We start from the raw sequence: 19,395 nt of genomic DNA, 5'->3' as shown, positions 1-19,395 counted from the left end.
GCTTATAAAACGAGGGAGGTGCACTAGATAGCCTTTTGTGTTTTTGGGGGCTGTGGCATAAGGGATCCTAGTTCCCTGACCAGGGATCGCACCTGTGACTCCTGCAGTGGAAGCACAGTCTTTACTGGACCATCAGGGAATTTCTGTACTAGACAGTCTTGAACTGCAAAATTCTGGGGCTTTACTAGAAGAAAAAAAAAAGGACCAATGTTAAGGTTACATGTACCTTATCATGTTAAGGTACATGATGCTTTCTTTAAAGAAATCCTGAAAAGGTGAGCCTTACTTCTCAAATCCAGAGGCCTGTCTGGTGGATGAAGCCACCAGTACAGGCTCCTGCTCCAAACCCGGCTGTCCTGAAAGGAGGTCACCCTGGGCTGATAGAGACGTTGCGCTCACCTCGTGGGCAGCGGCGCGTGGCCTGGGAGTGCGCCCACCCAGCTGCAGCCTCTCCATCACACGCATCCGCTGCAGTGGCAAGATTCATGGCTCCCGCAATGGGCCAGTGTTATCCAATATGCATGAAATCTAAGTTTTCATCATTTCCACTGGTCAAAGGCCAGCGGGTGTTAAATCCCAGAATACCAGGATTAATGAAGGAGTCATTAAAAACTCAGCATTAAATCACTTCTGTAGCCAATGCCGAGAGTGATGTCTGTAATACATTACAAGGCTGATTAGAAAGAAACAAGTTCCAATTTAGAAATGAATTATCAGATTTTTTTAAAAAACTGGTTGGAGAGCTATCCCAGCAATTTTGTTATTACAGGGGAGACAGAGGGGGTGACATATAAGTTATGTCATGAATGGGAAATCATCATCTCCTGAAATCACATGGAACAAAAATCAGGAGTGAATAAAATCCTCAAGACTTAAACAAGAGGGAGAAGAGATTCCAGATACCCTGGGCAGATTTCACCTCTTTAATTGTGTTTCTTGGGAGGCTGTGGGCTGCGATGCTGCTATTGCTTTGCGCCCTGGAAACAAGTTTACTCTAGAGAAGTTTTAGGAAAATCCCAGTCTGCTGAGGGCTTCCCAGGTGGCTTAGTGGTAAAGAATCCACCTGCCAATACAGGAGACTTAGGTCCAATCCCGGGGTTGGGAAGATCCCTGGAGGAGGAAATGGAGACCTGTATTCTTGCCTGGAAAATCCTGTGGACAGAGGAGTTCAGTGGGCTGCAATCCATGGGGCTGCAAAGAGTCACACAGGACTGAAGCGGCTTAGTACACATGATTTCATTTTCCAGACTGCTTTCAGTCCCACCGACTGGACTCTAGGCAAAGTGAACCCATTCTTCAGCTCCTGCTTTTTGAAGCTGGCATAAAAAAGTATACTTTCCAGAAAAAGATTACTCAGCTATGAAAATGGACGGTAAACTGTGCAGAGGGCTGGCTAGGGAGAGGAAGGGAGATGAGCGCTGACCTTAATGAATGCTCTAATCCACAATGAATACTGTCTTACTGCTGAACATGACCAATGTCAAAAAGGAAGCCCTTAACTACTGCTGTAAGGGTCTAAAGAGGAAAACCAGAATGCGCACAGTACAAACTACATACCCCAATTTTCCTGAGTTTCTGATGGGAAAAGCAGCCTCCAGGGACTTCTATTTACTTTTTATGGATACTGGGACACTGCATTTATAAGAAAAACACACACCATCCAAGTTCTACTCAAGCTCAGGCTGAGATTCTCAGCCACACCCTCTCAAACACAATGCAGAACAAGGTATGGAAAACAGTGCCAATTGAAACTATCCAACCCCTCCAAAACAAAGACATTGACTCTTTCCTCTCTGCCAACCAAACCAAATCTGGAAAGCAAGTCTTCCAAGGTTAAGAACAGACTCAAACGTTTGTGTGTTATAAGCAGGGGGCAATATTCAAAATATTTAACATTACAGTACAGGCCAGTTTGTTATACAAGTGAATACTAGCTGAGTACAAGCCCTGTTTATAAATAGTAAGGCGTGAAGGAAAACAGTCAGGGTCATAAGTGGGGTTACATCTAGAAGGGCAACAACAGAAACAGCAAATCACTTGAGGATATTAGTCTGGATTAAACGCAGCCAAATAATTATGCCTCAGTCATCTAAATACACATTATTAATTTCAGATATGTCAGTCCACAGCCCAAAATAGAACACAGTCAACTCTACTTTCTTTTGATCCCCAAAGTATTTAAAAGACACAGTTTTGGTTAGGTATCAACAATACCACCACCAACAAAAGACACAACTTTTCCTACTTAAGAATTCCTGTTAAGGAGAAAATTTTAAAACAATACAACAGCCACCAAACAGACAAAAATCTCTGAATTGGATAATTAGAGAAAGATGTAAAAGGAGTATCAGAAGTCTAATCACCTCACAATATTGTATATTGTTCCCACGGTAAACAATTTAAGGTCATGTCAGCTGAGGTCAAGTATCTGCTGCAATGCAGAAGCCGTAGGAGACCCAGGTTTGATCCCTGGGTAGGGAAGATTCCCTGGAGGAGCAAACAGCAACTCACTCTACTATTCTTGCCTGGAAAATTCCAAGGACAGAGGAGCCTGGCGGGCTACAGTCCATAGGGTCACATAAGAGACAAATACAACTGAGCGACGAACCACCACAGCAGCCAGTAGCAATGAAAGCACTCAGTCAGTCAGTAGTAATCACTAGGAGTTAGCTGTCTGAGTTCGCAAATCCACAGACTTCCAAGTAAACCCAGCGTTTATGATCCAGAAGCTGAGCAGGGAGGGCTACACAAGAAGACAAATTCACACCAAGACTTAAAGCCACGACTTTAACACTGCCTGTTAAACTTCTGTTAGGAACCCGAGGATAAGTTTAAAGGAATTTTGCATTACTAAGAAGAGGTAAATGAAGGAGGCATAGTATTTGCAATACTGCTTATGCCACTTTCTCCTTCAGAAAAGGCAAGATTAGGGCCTTAGGAAAAGACAGTGAATGACTTGTCAAGGTCACTCAATAAGCTGGAGGCAGAGCTAGAAATAACCATCATCCCCTTCGACCCAGCGTTACTCTGCCATTCTGCACTTTGTTGAAGCAGAGCTGGTAAAAGAGAAATTAATGGAGGGAAAGGCTGAGCTTAGGGAGTGAAAGTGAACTGAGAAAACACACACTTGTGATGTCATTTTTATTCTTCCTATTACCTGTATCTACAACTTAGCTGAGAGTAGAGGAGAATGCTGGTTTTGGAAACTTCTATTTCCTCTGGTCTTCCTTTCCTAGAGCTTATTAACACTGGTGGCACATTCGAATCACCATTCAGGACACCCATTCCAGGCTAAGAAAACCAGCATCTCTAAGGGTAAAAATCAGTATTTTTAAGACAATAAATATCAGGACCTGGTTTTTAAAATATAGGATACCATTATTTTTTAAGAGTCCCAAGTGATTCAATCATGCAGTTGTGTGAAAAAACAGCCCAGACAACTAATAGAGTCTTCTTTTCAAGAATTCAAGACGCCAAGGAGGATGGAATTCAGCTTAAGGCCCCCAGATTCATAAAGCGTCATTGTCAAAGGTCCTGGCATTTCACAAAGATACAGAATCTAAGAACTGTAGGGAGAGAGCAGACCAAACTCTGGAACTGGTTCAGGAGCGGCAAAGGCATTCCTATTGGCTCTATTTAGGTCGCAGGAAGACAAGGAATGGGCTGTGGGAGCACCCTGGGAGAAGATTCCTCGCGTCTGTCCCTTTAGGGCAGAGCTGCCAGTCACTGCGCTGCATTTTCTAGGCAGCTGTGATGACAAGGGCCCCCCTCCAACATGTAGGCACCACTTGAGGAGGGGGAGTTCTCTGCTTCTCAGGGGAATAAGGGACAAATAAGCAAACGCGCGGCCATTATGACAAAACCAGGCCTACGTATCCAGTTTATTATTAGCCTGACATTAAACACCACTTAAAAACAAAACAAAACCACCCGCCCACACAAACATGCACCCAAGACAGAAAATTACATAATGGCACGGGAAGGATCAGCTCCGACAGCGTGAGGAGAACCAGCCAAATCGCAAGGTCCGGTAGAGACCAAAATGGCAATGGGGAAAGCCTTTTTCAAACCCTCTGTAGTTTTTGCTTTTTTTTTTTTTTGCATTTGCTGATACATATTGAAAATGCTTTGTTTAGAGGAAGGTGTTCAAAATAATAACCTAGATTCTGGAGGGCTGTCGGTCTGCTACAAGAAAAACCTAGCCACTGGTAACTGGAAGAATAACTATCTTCTTCTAGATAATTTAGAAGAAAAACTGTTCTGGCACAGGTGGCTTCTCACGGTGGAGGCTCAAGGGAAGTTCTTTCATATGGGTCAGGAAGGAAAAATGGGCCGAGTAAGAATTCTACTAACGGCTCCGTTATGGTTTATGGCCCATAACCCAGCCAGCTGGCACCACACGAACAGGCAAGTCCTGTTTTGTTCCCCGGAATCCATTAGCAACTGGACCAAGCCCAGCGTCAGTGTAGACAAGGTCTAGAATGTGGGAGCAGCTTTCGACTTTCACTGCAAAAACAAAGTATACAATTGCAGTGGGTAACGGCTCTAGAAATGAGTTTCTATCTCTGCAACCAAGTCTAAACAAAAATGTTTTCAGGTGGTCAATGTTTTCCTAAGGATTAAAAGACAAACTGTTTTTTAACTTAAGGATTCTTCATTTTAATAGAAGCAACAAATGAACCCAGCAACACAATCGGGGTTTCAAGGTTTCCTTTTCTTCACTCCCCTTGGGGGGAACACGGGATTATTTTGGTTCCCAACTTTGAAATACAGTAAACCACTCCGGAGCCCCTGTGATCAAGCCTCACTTAAATGGTCTGATTGCTCTGCAGCCACAGGCCATGCTAAGTGACACACAATAGAACAGTTTCAAAGACAGGTTTCTGAGAAAGTGGTGACAAACATTTGAGTGATTTCCATAGGGGCTTCCTACTTTAAAGAAAAAGAAAGGCGATTCTGTAGTCAGTGTCAAGGTGGTTTTGTTTTGGGAGGAGGCGAGATGGTGTAAGAACAATAATATAATTAATTCCCCTTGTTAATGACCTGATACAGGATGGTTTATAAATCATGATTTTAACACAATAGAAGCTCACATTAAGGCAATCGTTAGCTGAATCACAGCTGTTATGTAAATAGATATATCAGAAAGCCAAAAGGCTCGATGGAAAACAGAGGAAACTTGATGAAAGGCGTCTCAAATTTCCTTTGGCCCTTATGAAGCTCATGCCATTAAATGTCTCCAAATTCTACCACGCGTGCTGACCTCCAAGGTCCAGGTATTTGTTAAATCCCTCCATATTCGACTTGTGAACACAATGATGGCACAAAGCTTACAAAAGGCATCACAGCAGAGATGTAGATCCCTAAAAGATCTACAAAGAGAACTTCCCTGGAGATCCAGAGGTTAGGACTCCCCACGTTCTCTGCTCAGAGCCCAGGTTCAATCCCTGGTAGGGAACTAAGATTCGGCAGCTCTCCCCCAACCCCACTGCAATACACAGAATCTTACTTTCAGTACAATTTTCAATGTAGGGATACAGAATAGCAAGATCTCCTAAAACACTTAGTCAATAGCCCTCTGCCTTTAAAACAACTCATATAGACAGATAGGAAGTAAATAGGTAACTAAATAAGTATATGAAGCAACTAAACCCAGGGAGTCCGCTTGTTAGCAACACCTCTTGGTTTGAAAGATTATTCAATAAATTGCTTTTACTAAGGAATATATATTGTTCTTACTCAATGGGAAGTGCATGTTAAACTCCCTGAAGCATTAAAAATTACTCATGAATATATTCTACTTTTACAGTAGTACTTAGGTGAACATATTTACATTCACTGCTTAGAGGAAAAATGATATGATTTAGTGGCAATTGAAAAAATGAAAAAAAGAGAAGTCTAAAACCAAAGCATCTACCACGGAACAATAAAAACTAGTACAGGGGACTCCTCACTCTCAGCGCAGGGGGGGCAAGGGTTCAATCCCTGGTCGGGGAGCTAGGGTCCTGCGTGCAGAGCAGCACAGCCAAAACAACAGACAGACTAGGATAACAGCATCTAATCATAATCCCATGGGTGATTTGTTGTTAAGCCTCTGAGCATGTAGCACATACTAGGCATTCTCTCGATCGTATTCAAGTCCATCTGTGAGGTAGCAACATTATCAAGTGGGTGGGCTTGGCCAGGGGCTGGGGGGGGGACTGTGAAGAGGATGGAACATAAAAGCAGTCAATGAAAATCCTTTAGGAAAGGAAAAAGTTGAGTCAAACAGATGGCCAGAGACGTAGGAGAGATGACAGAGGGGACGAAAGAGACCACTAGGTCTGAAATTAGGCCAATGACCAGTTTGGAGTCCAGACTTAGGACCCATGGACGTATTTGATTGTTCTGGCTTAGTCACTGTGCTAAACGTATTAAATGCATTGATACATTTAATGTCACAACAGCCCTAGGAGTGTAGTATTATTGTATAGAACTCACACAGGAAAAAACTATGGCCCAAGACTGCACAGTTATCGAGGCATAGAGCCGAGTTTTTTTTTAATTAATTAATTTATTTTAATTGGAGGCTAATTACTTTACAATATTGTAGTGGGTTCTGTCATACATTGACATGAATCAGCCATGCATAGAACTGAGTTTAAATCTCAATTGTGTTTACCTCCAAAGCCCACTTTAAAAAAATAGCTACAGAATCTTCAGATCCAGCAACAACTAGCCTTCATCCAACAAAATGCCAAATGGTCAAAGTTTTCCTGTTTGAAATTATTACATCCTTAAAAAATAACCTGCACTCAAAAGGCACACCCTTCAAACAAGGCTTATGTTAGCACAATTACATAATGAGTGATTCTTTCATATTTTTTAAACTTTTGAAAATGCTACAATTTTTATTACTTTAAAAAAGGCATTCAGTATGAACTGAAGCAAATCCCTGTTAAGCGGCATCACCAAGGAAGATAAAAATCCATTGCTACTTTGTTACCACTGTGTACTGTGCTGGCCACAGAACTGTATACAGAAAGGGGCTGAGAAATGGCATTAAAAGACACAATTTGTGCTTATTGGTAACCATGTCGAATGTCCCTTCTCCTCATTACATCAATTTCATTCTCCAAAGGAAGAGAGAAAGAATGCTTGAGGGGGGTTGAGAATGGCAGACTGAGAACTTAAGTCCACATGACATTCTTTACAAGGTCCTGCTGAAATGGCGCAAAAGACATACGCACAAGAATAAAGCCCTAATGGTGACGGAGAATGAGAATGCGAGTTAGCAGCACGTCAGAAAGTTTGCACAAATCCTGAAAGACAGAAAACAGATAGGGTCAGATGGGTGACAAACTGGGGGAGCCTCAAGGGCTTCCCTGGTGGCTCAGACGATAAAGAATCTGCCTGCAATGTGTGGGAGACCTGGGTTAGTCCCTGGGCTGGGAAGATCCCCTGGAGGTGAGGCAACCCACTCCAGGGTTCTTGCCTGGAGAAGCCCCGTGGACAGAGGAGCCTGGCGGACTACAGTTCATGGGTCTCAGAGTCTCACGCGACTGAGTAATTGAGCATAGCATATCAAGGGCTTTTACTGACAGATACGAAGTACACAGTGAGTAGGTTCTGGGCATATCATCTGAGCGATGGATCAAGAACAGCGTTCCGGAGAGCAGGGCCGGCCAGGCCGCCTCTTCCCGACCCATCTCTACGATGCCCATGGAGGTGCTAGGACGAAGGTCCATCTAGTTAAGGCTATGGTTTTTCCTGTGGCCATGTACGGATGTGAGAGTTGGACTGTGAAGAAGGCTGAGCGCCGAAGAATTGATGCTTTTGAACTGTGGTGTTGGAGAAGACTCTTGAGAATCCCTTGGACTGCAAGGAGATCCAACCAGTCCATTCTGAAGGAGATCAGTCCTGGGTGTTCTTTGGAAGGAATGAAGCTAAAGCTGAAACTCCAGGACTTTGGCCACCTCATGTGAAGAGTTGACTCATTGGAAAAGACTCTGATGCTGGGAGGGCTTGGGGGCAGGAGGAGAAGGGGACGACCGAGGATGAGATGGCTGGATGGCATCACTGACTCGATGGACGTGAGTCTGAGTGAACTCTGGGAGTTGGTGATGGACAGGGAGGCCTGGCATGCTGTGATTCATGGAGTCGCAGAGTCGGACATGACTGAGCGACTGAACTAACTAACTAAAAGAGAAATACCCTAACCAGCAAGCACTTGGCATTTTTTCCAGCACCTACATGTTTGTGTGATCCTGATCAATTCATATACCACATAAGCACCAAAACTCCTAAACCAACAGGGTTATAGGTGGTCCCCTTAAACACTATGGAACTTTACAGCCTAAGCACCAGCAAAAAAAAAAAAAAAAAAAAAAACCCTAATAAAAAGGGCACACAATGGAAATCTCTACAGGCTGAGTAGTCTTGAACTCTGGGACTCTGACACTACCTCTAGAGGAGGGACTATCGGGCTTTGTTTTCAACAGAGACCATTTTAAAAGTATAGTTGGTTTACAATGTTGTGCCATCAATAGAGACCACTTTATTCAAAACAAAGTCTGAGGCAGGGTGTAGCCTTCTTCAGTGTGCTTGTGCTTAGTCCTGCCTGACTCTCTGCAACTCTGTGGACTGGAGTCTGCCAGGCTCCTCTATTCATGAGGTTTCCTAGGCAAGAACATGGGGATGGGTTGCCACTTCCTCCCCCAGGGGATCTTCCTGACCTAGGGATCGAACCCGCGTCTCCTGCACTGGCAGGTGTATTCTCAAGCACTGAGCCACCTGGGAAGCCCAGTTTTCTTCATTAATCCACTGCTTGAATACTGGAAAAAGTGTCTTCACAGCTTTTCCGACCTCACTGACAGGATGCTACTGAGCCAAACAGTGAACAGAATAAAGGTTCTTGAAGCCACTAAAGCACTCATGACTTAAATTAAAGGAAGTTCCTACTGTAAACGTCTCAACTTCACACTGAGATTTTTCTCAAGTCTTTGTACCTTCTGAAGCTCTCCCTTTACATGTAAGAGTTTATCCCTTACCCTTTCAATATTTCAATGTATTTGGGAATGTCACTTACAAACCAACATGACTTCTGCTTTATATCCAATGTTTCCCCAAATTGTCAATGTCATACAAGATAATTCACTTCAAAGAAACACGTGTTCTAGTAGAACAGAGGGCAGGTGATTTAGATGGATTGTGTGGCCGGAAAGTAAAGCCGAGGCACAATATTTAGAGAGAGGTGGCTGAACACAGCATAGGCCTACCCTATCCCTGCTCCCCACCCCTCAACCTTAGAGGCCCGGAAAATACACTAAGGCTCCCTAACAGGTGACGAAAGCCCCCAAGCTCTGACAGTTTCGGTGGGGTCTGCAATCTGCCTGCTCCCTCTGTGTTCCAGCTCCTCTTTCAGGCACCATATAGGGAAGGCTCCCTTTGGTCCTTTCTCCTCTCCTATGACTTCTTTATGACAGAGATGTCTGCGAGACACACTACTGCAGAGCAACAGCTGGGCCAACTCCAACTGGGTCCTTCGTAAATATAGGTCAAGGTTCACACAATGCTGGAGAACTTATGAAAGAAAAAGTACAAAGCAAAGAACATTTAGTCATGGGGGAAAGCTGGAAGAGGTGTTTAATTTTTAAATAAGATTCTCAGAGATAGAGAAAACATTATAGTCATAGACTAAGAAGTGAAGTCGCTCAGTCGTTTCCGACTCTGTGTGACCCTGAGGACTGTAGCCCGCCAGGCTCCTCTGTCCATGGGATTCTCCAGGCAAGAATACTGGAGTGGATTGCCATTTCCTTCTCCAGGGGATCTTCCCCACCCAGGGATAGAACCCGGGTCTCCTGCATTGCAGGCAAATGCTTTATCCTCTGAGCCACCAGGAAGGATGCTATTAAAATAGAATACTTAAAGAACAGAACATTTAAATGTGAGTGCTGCAATTAAAAAGTAAAATGGGTGTGACTAAGAGACTAGTATGTAAATTTCATGGCATACAAATCATTTCCATTTTAGAACAATGATATACTCCAGGTACTTGGTACACACCAGGCACTCTCGAAATACTGAGTCTATGAACTAACAAGTAAGTATGTGAATGAGTGAGATGAATGAACAAGAGATGGTTACGAATGTAAAATCAATCAATATACATGGCTGGCTGACTAAGCAAGAGGCAAAAATGAAGACATCTTGAATATAGAACAAAAATGCAAAGGAGGTTTTAAACATTTGGAAGAAAAGTTAGATATATGAAGCATAAGATACAATGTAGCAAAAGAGAGAAAAAATAATTCAAGAAGTAACAACAACAACAATTGTTTTGGTGTTCAGAGTGGAAAAGACAATTGAGTTCGAAGCAAAAAAAGACAGACATAGAAATATGTTGATAAAATTTCAGAAAACCAATTAATGGGAAACGGTAATAACAATTCCAAAGCCAGGGGGAAAAAAAGTTACATTTAAAGAAAGAGAAATTGGATTTCTCAAAAACACTGTTGAAGCACCAGAGCACAATGCCTTCAAAGTTTTTAGGAAAACAATTTTCAAGCTACAATTTGATAATAATACTAACAAATATGAATGTATGCAAAAATATTTAGACACTTCATTCAGAAATTTGACCACCCAACACATGAGAAAAATCAAGTTTCTTCAACAAATGAAAGGAAAGAAACACAAAAAGAATGACTTGAGATACAGTGGCAACTGCATATAAAGAAATGTATATGAAGAAGGAAATACAGACACAGAATTAATGTATTGGGTGACACTGTTACTGAGCAGATCTTTAACTAATTCAGCATTTCTCTTTGCATTTAAAGGCTGAGTTCCTTTTCTACAGGACTAATCACTCTGTGTCTTTTGTTCCAACAGTAACACTTACACAATTCTAACAGCTATGGAGATGGGAGACAGGTTTTAAATATTTATGATCAACTTACAAGCAAAGGTTAGAAGACAATTATGCTGAAAGAGGAGAGACTGGATAAGTGCTATGCTCTGTGCTTTGCTGCTCAGTCACATCCACCTCCTTGTGACCCTTTGTACTGTAGCCCACCAGGCCCCTCTGTCCATGGGACTTTTCAGGCAAGAATACTGGAGCAGGTTGCCCTTTCCTCCTCCAGGAGACCTCCCAGCCCAGGGGTTAAACCCGTGTCTCCTGTATCTCCTGTACTGTATGTGGATTTTTTATCCACTGAGCCATCGGGGAAGCCCATCTTAATAAAACCTAAAAATCAAACCTCTTTAAAGAAGTGTAACCATTATAACTTCCTAACCTTTCAGAGTGAGCAGTACAGAGATACTATGTAAAGTTACTCAGAAACAGCAAGTGAACGTTATAAAGTTTACCACTGGTGAAACCCAGGTGGCGCAGTGTTAAAGAATCTGCTTGCCAATGCAGGAGATGCAAGAGATGTGTTTTCGATTCCTGTGTAGCGAAGATCCCCTGGAGTAGGAAATGGCACCCTGCTCCAGTGCTCCTGCATGGGGAAACCCATGGACAGAGGAGTCTGGCAGGCTACGGTCCACAGGGTTGCAAAGAGACACACACGGCTAAGCACACCCACACAAAACAAATATAAGACAACTAGGGGTGAAAGGGTAGAAATTACAGTGCAAATACTAAACCAAAGTAAAAATAGCTTAAAACTGAAAATTTTAAAATCTAGTAGTGTTAATTTATAGAGGTATAAGGATTTATAGGTTTTAAGGATAACCATCCACAAAAGTGAGAAGCAGACTCTGTTAGGAAGTTAGCATTGGGTCCTTCCTCTGCCAGGTGAGGCAGGAATAAGACAAGCAGGTCTTCAGGAGCATGGAGAGAGAGGGGAGTCATAACCAACTGCCAGACTCGCAGAGGCCCATCGGCGCCGAATGAGTCAGGAACGGTGATGTGACGGGAAAAGGGGCAAAGCGCCTCCAACGGGGAGTTGCTTGAGCATTTCATTTTGTCTACTGACAGGTTCAGTTATCGGCTCAACTAAAAATAAAGATATAAGAGGGATTATCTTTCATTTTAACCTGTTTCTGAGTGGTAAATTCGCTGAAAGTCCCAGGCAAGACCTGAATAGAGAAGTGCCCTTTCAGGTATTGTTTATATAAAGTCACTTGTGTTTCTTAAAGTCAAAATCCAGCCAAGCAAGATTCTAGGGGGCAGCAAAGTCAGTGAATATCCTTAAGGACTCTTGTTGTCTCACCCACCAGAGGCAAGAAGAGTCCCAAGAATGAAGCGTAGCCAGGAAGACTTAGCAGAGGGAAACACTCACGGCTATATTGCTAGTGCCTGACACACAGTAGGTGCTCAGCAAATATTTGATGAATAACTGATAAATTTACTGTTCACAGCAGACAGGAGCAGCAACTCCTCTCTTCCCTGGGACCAGACCCTCGCTGAGCTATTTTTAGGGCCCACAGAAATGGACAGCATTCTTCCTTTTTCCAAACAGGGCCTTTAACTCATGATTTTGACACCTTTATCCATCTCTCTAAGCACTCCAGACAGAATGTTCCTCCCTGAGGATAAGCTCCTCTTATTTGGAGAAAAGCCTCATTTTCTCCCATGGTATACTTTGGAAACTCCATGGTATACTTTGTGAAACCAATGAGGGAGTTTCCTAAAGATCCGCTCAGGAAATACTGTCACCCAGTACTTGATATTCTACAACTGATGTTGAGGGGGAAAAAAGTGAAAGAACACACATTGCTCAGCAAAGGATTTGGCTGATTTATAAGAGCCAAGTGCTCCATTATGTAAAGCTTAATTGAACTTCCTTATAGTGATGAGGGTAATACAATAATCTGAAAGCATCAGGGCTTTAAAGCAAAAAAGAAAAAAGAAAGAAAAAAAGGCTCAGCAGCATGATAGTCCCACATATAGACGGCTACAAAATGTAAGATCCAACTAAAATTGCAGTGTTCTCCTGACTCCCACCTGAACCCTTTGCAAAAACCAAGTTCCTTCTTATGGTGCTTTATGGGGCCGTTCTCTTAAAATGATGCAGGAGACACATGAAATTATTTAACTATTCTTTCCAAAGTATTCTAAGCCAAATGACACAGATGCTTCCAGTGTCTTAAGGATGGTGAACAGGCGTAATCCCACTACTTCACATGGCAGAAGTAGCACAGTTATATAAATCAAGCAGCCTGTGAGGTTGAGAAAACAATCTAAGGTGCTCTTTTGAGAAGTGAAGGTTGGTTAAGTGTTTATGATTTAGGTGTTAGGGGGTTCAAGGGGAGGAGAAGAGGAATGTTTCTTCTGATGTCTTTCTCCTTCAAAGCAGGAAAAGATTGGAGTAGGGGAATCCACTAAAGTAGATGAACTGTAAGCAATAAATCTGTGCAGAGAAGAGGTGGCTACAACCCAGATCCTATCTCCTGGCTGAGACACTGACATTAACACTATGTTGGTTATTGAAAGAATACCTCTTCAGGATGCCGTGGGCCACCTGGTGAGGAAGAACACTAGGATAGAAATTGATTTCAGCTGTATTTAGTATGTTTTAAGACACACCAATATATTAAACTAGCTCAGACATTAGTATGTTTTAAGATTTGACTAGACAGCGAAAGCCTTACAGCTACAGAACTCAAGCCCAAAAAACTATGGGTGGTATGACACTGCTTCCTACTATGGCCGAGAAAAACTGAACTAAGATTAGAAAAGAACTATTCTAGAAGGAGAAGATCTTAACCTCATGCTCAGTGACTAACAGAACAGCTGAGGAAGTATGCCTGCAAGCTGGAACCAAAATGGAAAAAAGCAAAAGAAGTTGGATTCCTTGTAAGTAACGGTCTGATTTAAATAAACATAATAAAGGCAAACTATCTATGAAGAAGTCAAAGAGCCACAAAGGAAGTTCATAAAGATGGCTTCACATCTGCTAGATGACAGTCATTACAAAAGAGGTAACTAAGATGTCCCACAGCATCTCTGGTAGTAAGGACTCCACACGGCATTAAGCTGGACAGTAGTGCCTTTGCAGGGAGCAAAGCTCTGCAGTCAGGAGCAGAGGTTACAACGTTTTAAAAATCACTGTTATAAAACTCAAATCACCTCTCCAGAAACTGACTTTGTGCAGAAAATAGGCATTTTCCAACTGCTTTTATTCCACACTTCTATCTCTGCCATCTTTCACTTCTCCAAAATGGAAAAATGTTTACTGTCTATTATTGTGAAATATTTTAACATAATGAGAAGCAATGGGGCAATACCTCAGTGACACTGTACCTACTGGATACATGACAATTTTCCATGGATGGTGGATGGGGTGGTGGTAGTAATTATGAGTGTATAGGTGTGAAGGTAGTAATTATGAGTGTGTAGGTGTGAAGCTGGATCCCAACTTAAGTTTTTTAGGTGCCCCTTTATAAATGTGAACAAAATTTTTTTTTACTTTTTTTTTTTTTTTTTTTTTGAAACGTGATGTGTGAGAAGACATGGTCAATCAGCTAATAGATACTATGAATCTGCCAAATTGGAGCTCAAAGTAATTGTGAACTCCAGCACAAGTAAAGGTCACCCCACAAAACTTGCTCTTCATGAAGGCTCTGGCAATAACGGAAGAATGAGATTTTAATCACTGAAGCTAATTATATAGAAGACTAAATCACAAGAAGAGTTATTTAAGTGTCTTAAATACAATAAAAAGTAATTAACAGGAAGCGCCATCTTGACAGCTTCCTGTCACAGTCCAGGCCTAAAAGGATCAGCTAATTCCCAACGTGGGAGCCAGAGAATGAGAAACAACTCAAAGTTTGATCTTTTAATTTTTTATTTAAACTGCTTTGATTAAAAGGTAACAACTCTCACCAACTTGAGTGAAGTTAATCAAGAAAAAAAAAGTAACCTATTAGAGGAACCATGAACCTCATTTTCATTCGTTCCCTAGACGGCAAGAGAGAGGGCGTTGAAGACTGTTTCACGAGAGGGGCCTCCCAAAGGCCATGCAGCTCGATGCTGCCCCACACAGCAAAAGAAAGCATGGGAGGACTGACAGAACCCTACCGAAGACAGGGCCAGCTCACACACTTGGGCATGTGAAATCCACTGAAAAATATCTCCTTTGAAATAACCCCCAAAGAGGCCATCTCATCTGCCTCTTCTTTCTCCTTCCCTGGAATGAGCAGTTTGAGAAAAGCTCCTGGAGAATCAGAGATTCACAGCTGATCCCATGACTAAAGGGAAAGCCTCTAGACACTACAAAGGCCAATATGAAGGGGTATGAGCCTACAGGTAATGACAGACGTAGCGCTGATCTTTTCTTAATTCTACCGCATCTCTAAACATTGAATAAAGTCTAAAGCCTGTCACAAGAGACGTGGTACATTCCTAGACAAGCTCTCCCAGCAACCTTTGCTTAACTGACCCGCACATTCAACAACCTCCTCAAAACCCACAGGCTGACACCAGTTAGTAACTGAGGACTGCTCGAACACACCTGTGCACTTCTGTCCCTGGATTTATACTGGTCATTTTTATTATGTATTTCACTGAATATTGACATATGAGTACAGAAAGAACGAGCCTTTATAAAAACAAGCCGTTGCAAAAGGTTTAGTAAGAGGCATGGCTTTTAAATGGCCATAAAATGTGCAAAAATTAGAGCAGGAAAAGCATACCAGAAGAGGGAGATGTGAATCACAAGGATCTAGGGCTCCGTAAGGAGTATTGTAAAGTCAACATTCCATAGAAGATGTTATTTAATCCACCAGGATATCGTACATCAAAGATCTGGAGATGTAAGTACATTTTTATGTTAAAAATGGAATTAAAACTTTTGGGATAAAAAGAATAAATCCTCTGCTCTAGACAATGTTTTCAAATAACTATTAAAATCAGGAAGCATTTGATATAATTCTGAATCTAAGCTGAGTATTTGGATATTGGTATCATTCATATCTCAACTTTCCTACAGTAGTATTGGAATGATTTAAGCAGAGAAAGTTGAGGGAAAAATTAAAACAAAAGGCCACAGGAAAATAAAGAAAAGCCTTGAGGAAGACCCAAACATCAGAAGCATGCTATCAGAAACATTTTCTAGAGGCACCCTATCTTTGGCATGGGCTTCCCTGGTAGCTCAGATGGTAATAAATCTGCCTGCAATGTGGGAGACCTGGGTTCGATTCCTGGGTTGGGCAGATCCCCTGGAGGAGTGCATGTATTCTTGCCTGGAGAATCCCTATGGACAGAAGAGCCTGGTGGGCTACAGTCCACGGGTTCGCAAGAGTCAGAAACGACTGAGCGACTAAGCACAGCACATTTTTGGCACAGACTTTCCAATAACCAAATAAACAGGAAAAACTACTGCATCGGATACAAGTTTTTTAATGTATATATTTAGCAGATTAAAGCCAACTTGTAGCTCAGAAGAAACAGCTGTCCCAGGTATGAGACATCTAAACACTCCCTATTTTATTTCATAAAGGACACTGCAATATAGTAAACAAATAACTCACAAATTTATTGAACTCCTATGAACTGCTGAACACTGAGACTACAGCAGGGAATAAAACAGACGATAATCTCTATCTTCAGGGAGCTCACTATCTAGCGAAGCTAGGTCTTAATGATATTAGGCTATCCTCACATTTCTCCCAATTACTGCCCAGGAATTTACTCAAGACAGTCTAGTTTAGTAGAAACAAATCCATGAGCAAACTCAGTATATTTAACTCATTATGTTAAGAATGGAATTGAAACATTTGGGATAAAAACATAAATCCTCTGTTCTAGCCAATGTTATCAAAAAACTATTAAAATCAGGAGACTTTCAATGTAATTTTAAAATCTAAGTTGAGTATTTGGATATTGGCATTATTCATACCTCAACTTTCCTACAGTAGTATTCGGAATGCCCTGGATAGCAGGGCACCCCAGGTACCCTGCCAGGCTGGTCTAATTCGAGGTAAGGACTTTGGTAAATCAAATACCATCTTAGGACAACAGGGAGAGAGAAAGGTCAAGGTTAACTCCCTACGAGAACACTTTCAGAATATCTAATTTTAAGCAGCATAAATTTTGACAATATACCTCAGTGGTAACCAAAAAAAAAAATCCCTCCACTCTAATGGGCCATTAGATAAGCATGAAGAGAAACCATCTGCCAAAAAGATGTGCATTTTGACAGCAGTGGTCTTGTCTTTACCAGAGGTAGATAGAAGAAGCAATTACTGGAGAGGACTCCTTGTCTGTGGCAGCAAAAATCTTAAATTTGTCTAGGGGAACACTCACTTTTCGGCTCTCCACAGGAGGAAAGCATGTACTGAGCTCCTAAGAACTGGTGACAAATTGGTAATAATCATTACTGCAAATTAGACAGATAGAAGAATGAGCAAAATGTTTCCCAGTTTTCCCCATTCTGAAAACATTATCTAATCTCTCAAGAACCTGCTTCTAAAAATAACCCAACGCCTGTGAAGGTGTTAAGATAATGACATCAAAATCCTATATTCAGTTCCTCTTGGCAAAAGTGAAGACCCTGATTGCTGTGCTAACATCAACAACATTGATAGGTATAGGAGCAGTAACAGCACCTAAAAATACTTATTTCTAAAAGCGACAACAGGAAGCGGGGGGCAGGGCGGGGGTGGGTGGGGGAGAGAGGCGGGCCGGCAGTGTGGTGTTTGGAACGAGCACAGGAGAAGCTCCTGTGTGGTAGGAGACCTTCTGGAAAGCACATTAGCTACCATATCCTTCCTGTCAGAGACAGGCTATAGCTTAGAGAAAGGTGTTTCTCCCAATGGGCTCCACTGTACTCGCAGTAAGACAATCCCTGTTTTAATGAGAAACCTATTCTTTTCTTCCCTTCCACCATGCCCCCTTTTAAAACAAAAGCAAAATACCAGTTTGGTAACAAACACCATTTAAGACTGTTAAATAGAGAAGGAGACAATTAGCATGCGGGTATATTTTACGCAGAGTAAGAATTGCTACTGGGGACTGACTGATTGTTTTAATATTTACTGTGGAAGCATGGCCCAGCGGGCTTCCTCCTGCCCCCATCAGATACCTCCTTGGAAGGCTGCTCGTCAACCAAGCTCCCAGGAGACTCTGGAACGTAACCAGGGTACAGCCGGTGGAACACAAGATGAAGACCCTGTCATCTACTGATTACATATGTCTATTCAAAGAAAATGTCCAATTAACCTCTCTTCTTTTTCTGGATTACAATTAAACTTCCTAAACTAATACACAGAGAATCTTTCTAATTTTGCATAGTACCTAAGGGCCTGATTGACACTCAATAAATGGCATTATTAATAGTAATAATGAATGCTACATAGTGCCAAGGACACAGAGCCCAATAAATCTTAAATAATGACAATAATGAAAATATATGATTAACTAATGAGCAATTGTGAAGTACGCTGCAAACAAAGTGCTACACAGGCATATAACAATCACAAGCCACTGTGTTAAGAGTGACACAAAGCAAATTGGGGTGAAAGGGAGGAGAGACATGAATGAGAAGAGAACTCCCAGCCATGGCCAAGTTGCTACCAGCCAGAACACTCACATTCCTCCAATGGTGACGGTGGCACAGGTACGCTCTGAAAAGGCAGGCACCGTATCTGTGGCTGGGCTGGCTGGTCTAATGTAGTCCACAGTCACATTGACCTGAAAATAAGAAATCAAGGTAATTAAGGTTGAGGATTTGCAACACAGCTCACTAGCAGCCCCGTGTGCACAGCTCACTCATGGTATGACTTTGTGGGTCTAAGATTTTTAAAAAACAACTGCAAGCTGAACCACACACTGGGAGAAAACACCTCCAAAAGCCATCTTGGATAAAGGACTATAGTATCCAAAATATAGGAAGAACTCTTAAACCTCCACGGTAAGAAAGTCAAAATCCCAATGTTGTAATGGGTGAAAGACTTGGATATCTTATCAAAGAAGACATACAGATGATAAGCATATGAAAATATGCCCCACATGTGTAATTGGGGAAATGCAAACTAAGACAACTATTAACACGTCGATTAGAATAGCCAAAATTCAAAACACTGACAACAAATGGAGGTGAGGGTATGGAACAAATGGAATTCTCGTTCACCATTACTGGGAATACAAAACAGTGCAGCCACTCTGAGCAATGGTTTTGTATAGAACAAACTTTTACCATATGTTCTACCAGTTAAAAACTTAGGTCCACACAAAAACTTGCACTTGGATGTTTCTGGCAGCTTTAAACATAAATGCCCAAACTTGAAAGCAACCAATATGTTCTTCAGTAAGTGAGTAAAGAAACTGTGGTTCATGAACACAACTGAATACTATTCAGCACTTAAAAAGAATGAGCTGTCAAGCCATGAAGAGACATGGAGCAATCTGAAACACACACTGCTAAGAGAAAAATGCCCATCGAACAGCTATCTATTGTATGATTCCAA

At 41.9% G+C, this 19,395-nt stretch overlaps 1 protein-coding gene across 1 annotated transcript in view; it reads right to left on the bottom strand.

Moving 5' to 3' along the window:
• Nucleotides 1-19,395, bottom strand: part of SND1 (staphylococcal nuclease and tudor domain containing 1) — a 419,819-nt gene that overhangs the window by 216,559 nt on the left and 183,865 nt on the right. The window contains exon 12 of the mRNA XM_027968778.3: nucleotides 18,519-18,619. Coding sequence (XP_027824579.2) covers nucleotides 18,519-18,619 — 101 coding nt within the window. The remainder of the gene's footprint in view (nucleotides 1-18,518; nucleotides 18,620-19,395) is intronic.

Source organism: Ovis aries, chromosome 4 (genome assembly GCF_016772045.2).
Source record: "Ovis aries strain OAR_USU_Benz2616 breed Rambouillet chromosome 4, ARS-UI_Ramb_v3.0, whole genome shotgun sequence".
Classification (NCBI taxonomy): Eukaryota; Metazoa; Chordata; class Mammalia; order Artiodactyla; family Bovidae; genus Ovis; species Ovis aries.
This window is presented reverse-complemented; position numbering and strand designations above follow the sequence as displayed.